The sequence below is a fragment of the Ambystoma mexicanum genome, chromosome 13, assembly GCF_040938575.1.
Source record: "Ambystoma mexicanum isolate Mex_15411 chromosome 13, UKY_AmexF1_1, whole genome shotgun sequence".
Taxonomy (NCBI): domain Eukaryota; kingdom Metazoa; phylum Chordata; class Amphibia; order Caudata; family Ambystomatidae; genus Ambystoma; species Ambystoma mexicanum.
In genome coordinates this window covers 272,403,088-272,405,876 of record NC_090938.1, presented here as the reverse complement: position 1 = coordinate 272,405,876, position 2,789 = coordinate 272,403,088, and the positions used below count along the sequence as shown (strand labels likewise).

General features: G+C 44.7%; 1 protein-coding gene across 1 annotated transcript; it reads right to left on the bottom strand.

The window, feature by feature from the left end:
* Window positions 1-1,888: 1,888 nt before the first annotated feature.
* On the bottom strand, window positions 1,889-2,407 carry LOC138520326 (protein LDOC1-like). The gene has a single exon (XM_069632757.1). The coding sequence runs from the start codon at window positions 2,405-2,407 to the stop codon at window positions 1,889-1,891; it is 519 nt and encodes a 172-aa protein (XP_069488858.1).
* Window positions 2,408-2,789: the final 382 nt, after the last annotated feature.

The window sequence follows — 2,789 nt, the reverse complement described above, 5'->3', positions numbered from 1 at the left end:
GTTGGTTTGCCTTTAACCGGTTTAGAACTTCTGTGAGGTGTATCTGCTGTTCTGTGGCATCTCAAGAAAACATCAATATGTCATCCAGGTTGCCAGTCAATTCGTCGAAAAAAATTGGTCGACCAGACAAATGGTCGAATCAAATTGGTCGAAAACCATTTCGTCGAAATTTTTTTTTTTCTATTTTAACCCTTTTTTTTTTTTTTGGGGGGGTCCCCCCCCAACCCCCTTGATTTCTCTAAAAACCCATTTTTTAACAAAACGAAAACCCAAAAAATAAATATATAAATAAAAAAAAATTTTCGACGAAATGGTTTTCGACCAAATTGCGTCGACCAAATTGCAGTCGACCAGTTTTTTTTCGACGAGTTGACTGGACACCGTCATCCAGATAGATGATAACTGACACATACATTAGATCTCAGAACACCCTGTCCATGAATCGTTGGAAAATTGCTGGCACATTGACTAACCGAAAGGGCATCAATTGATATTCAAATAGCCCAAATGGAGTGCGGAATGCTGTCTTCCATTCATCACCAGAACGGATTCTGAATAAATGATAGGCACTACGGCGCTCTAACTTCATGAAGATTTTAGCACCCTGGACTGCCTCAATGATGTCAGATATGAGGGGCATTGTATATCGATCCCGTATTGTAACCTTATTTAACCCTCGGTAGTCTATGCAAGGTCTGAGATCCTGGCTGTCTCTCTTGGGAATGAAAAAAAGCGGAGCCCCAGCTGGGGATTTAGAAGGTCTAATGAGACCGTTTTGTAGATTCTCGTCCAGATATAAGCGAAGGGCCTTCTTCTCCAGTTGGGATAATGCAAACATGCAACCAAATGGCACTAGAGCATTGGGAGTTAGGTTGATGCAGTAATCTTCTGGACGATGTGGTGGTAACTCCATCAGTGAAGTGTCCGCAAAGACTGTTTCAAATTCAGCAAGCCCAATGGGAAGTGAATGGACCCCCCAATGGTATCTGTAGAAGGTGGAGTGTGAGTTCTTGCTTCCAGATATAGGAGATTACACAGACAATTCTTCTTGCAGTAAAGAGACTCAAAACTCAAGCTATTAGTAGACCAGTCAATTACTGGGTTGTGTTTTCGCAGACAAGTGATGCCAAGAATCACAGGAAAATGGGCCGCTCTGATAATGTCAAACTGAATCTCCTCTGAATGTTGGTGTATCAGGAGCCAAAGAAGTTCAGTGGTTTGAGTAATGGGCCCAGAGCTCAGTGGGTACCATCAACCCCTTCTACTTTCTGGTCTTCCTTTCTGTCCACTCTCTGTAACCCCACCTTGTTGGCCCAAATGGTATCTATCAAATTTCCGGCAGCACCACAGTCTAAAAGGGCCAATGCTTCCACTTGACGCTGATCCACTCAAAGAGTGACCTTAAGTATCATGAGTCTTGAGTCTTCTGACTGATTAGTTGGGGCTACAGATAGTGAAACATAGGGACTAGATTAAACCCCTCAGTGTCCCGTCCCTAATAGGACCAAGGGTGTTCGTTTCCCGATCTCCGAGAAGGAATCTCAGTGCAATTTCAGATTTGGTGCTGATCAGAGCCACAGTATACACATAGGCCCTTCTCCCTCCTTCTCTTCCGCTCTTCGGGAGTGAGTGATGGTCTGGTGGTTCCAATCTGCATAGGTTCTTCTGTGCGTGTATTGACAGATAAGGAAGGAGGCGGAAGGTCTGAAGCAAAAGCAGAGGAGTGATGGCGACATCTTTTCTGCTTTCTTTCATGAAGTCTGTACTCAATCTGTGGGGCCGAGGCCTATAAATCAGACAATGTAGCAGGTCTTGGTGATCTAGACAACTCGTCCTTTATGTCTTCTCGAAGACCTCATCTGAAGATGACGAATTGGGACTGCTCCGACTATCCCGTCTCAGTTACCAGTCTTTTAAAAGTCAAGATGTAGGAGAGAACATCAGTTTGTCCTTGGCGTATATCGAGGAGGTCTTCACAAGCAGTGTACAATATTTCCTGTCTTTTGAAATTCTGCTTGAGTAGAGTCAGAAATGCATTATATTCTTGAAGTGCAGGATCAGCTCTGGTGACTAAAGGAGTAGCCCAGGCTAAAGCATTTCCTGACATGTTTGAGATGACAAACCCGACTTGGGAATTGCCTGTAGTGAACATATTAGTACGAAAGGTGAAGTACACTTTACAAGTGTCCAAAAACTCCTTTAACTGTTTAGGTGTCCCATCAAATTTGCCAGAAGGAAATGACATAGGAGGTAAGTCGACCTGTCTGGGTTCTCGAACTGTGACCAGCTGCTTCAAAACTGAGTTTTCTGCCTTTAAGTTTTGCACCTCCATCGAGAGGTTACGGACCTCGGCAGAGAGGTTCTGAACTGCAGCCACCATCTCTTGGAGTTGTTCCTCAGTAGCCATATTTCCTTGTTGGCATTGCAAACTGTCAGACCCCCGGGCTGTAGACTCCCAAGATCATGACCTCCCCTCCCCAGCCTCCTCCTCACCTGACAACCAAAAATCAGATGTAGCCTCTACATATGGTCTCCTGGAGAGATAGTCCTTCTTCTTCTTTCTTTCTTTCTTTTTTTTGTGGACAATGTCACACTCCCGGAGAGAAGCCACAGTGGGAAGTTGAAAACAATGTTACCAGTGGCCTCGTCCCCAGAAAGGGAATAATGGGGAAAAAGCCGTTTGGCACAAAAAAAACCAGGACGAGCTTGAGGACAAACCCAGCTGGATATGGAAGGTGGACTCTGCAGACTCGATCGAAATCCGGAGCGGAGAGTGGAAAGACCTCTCA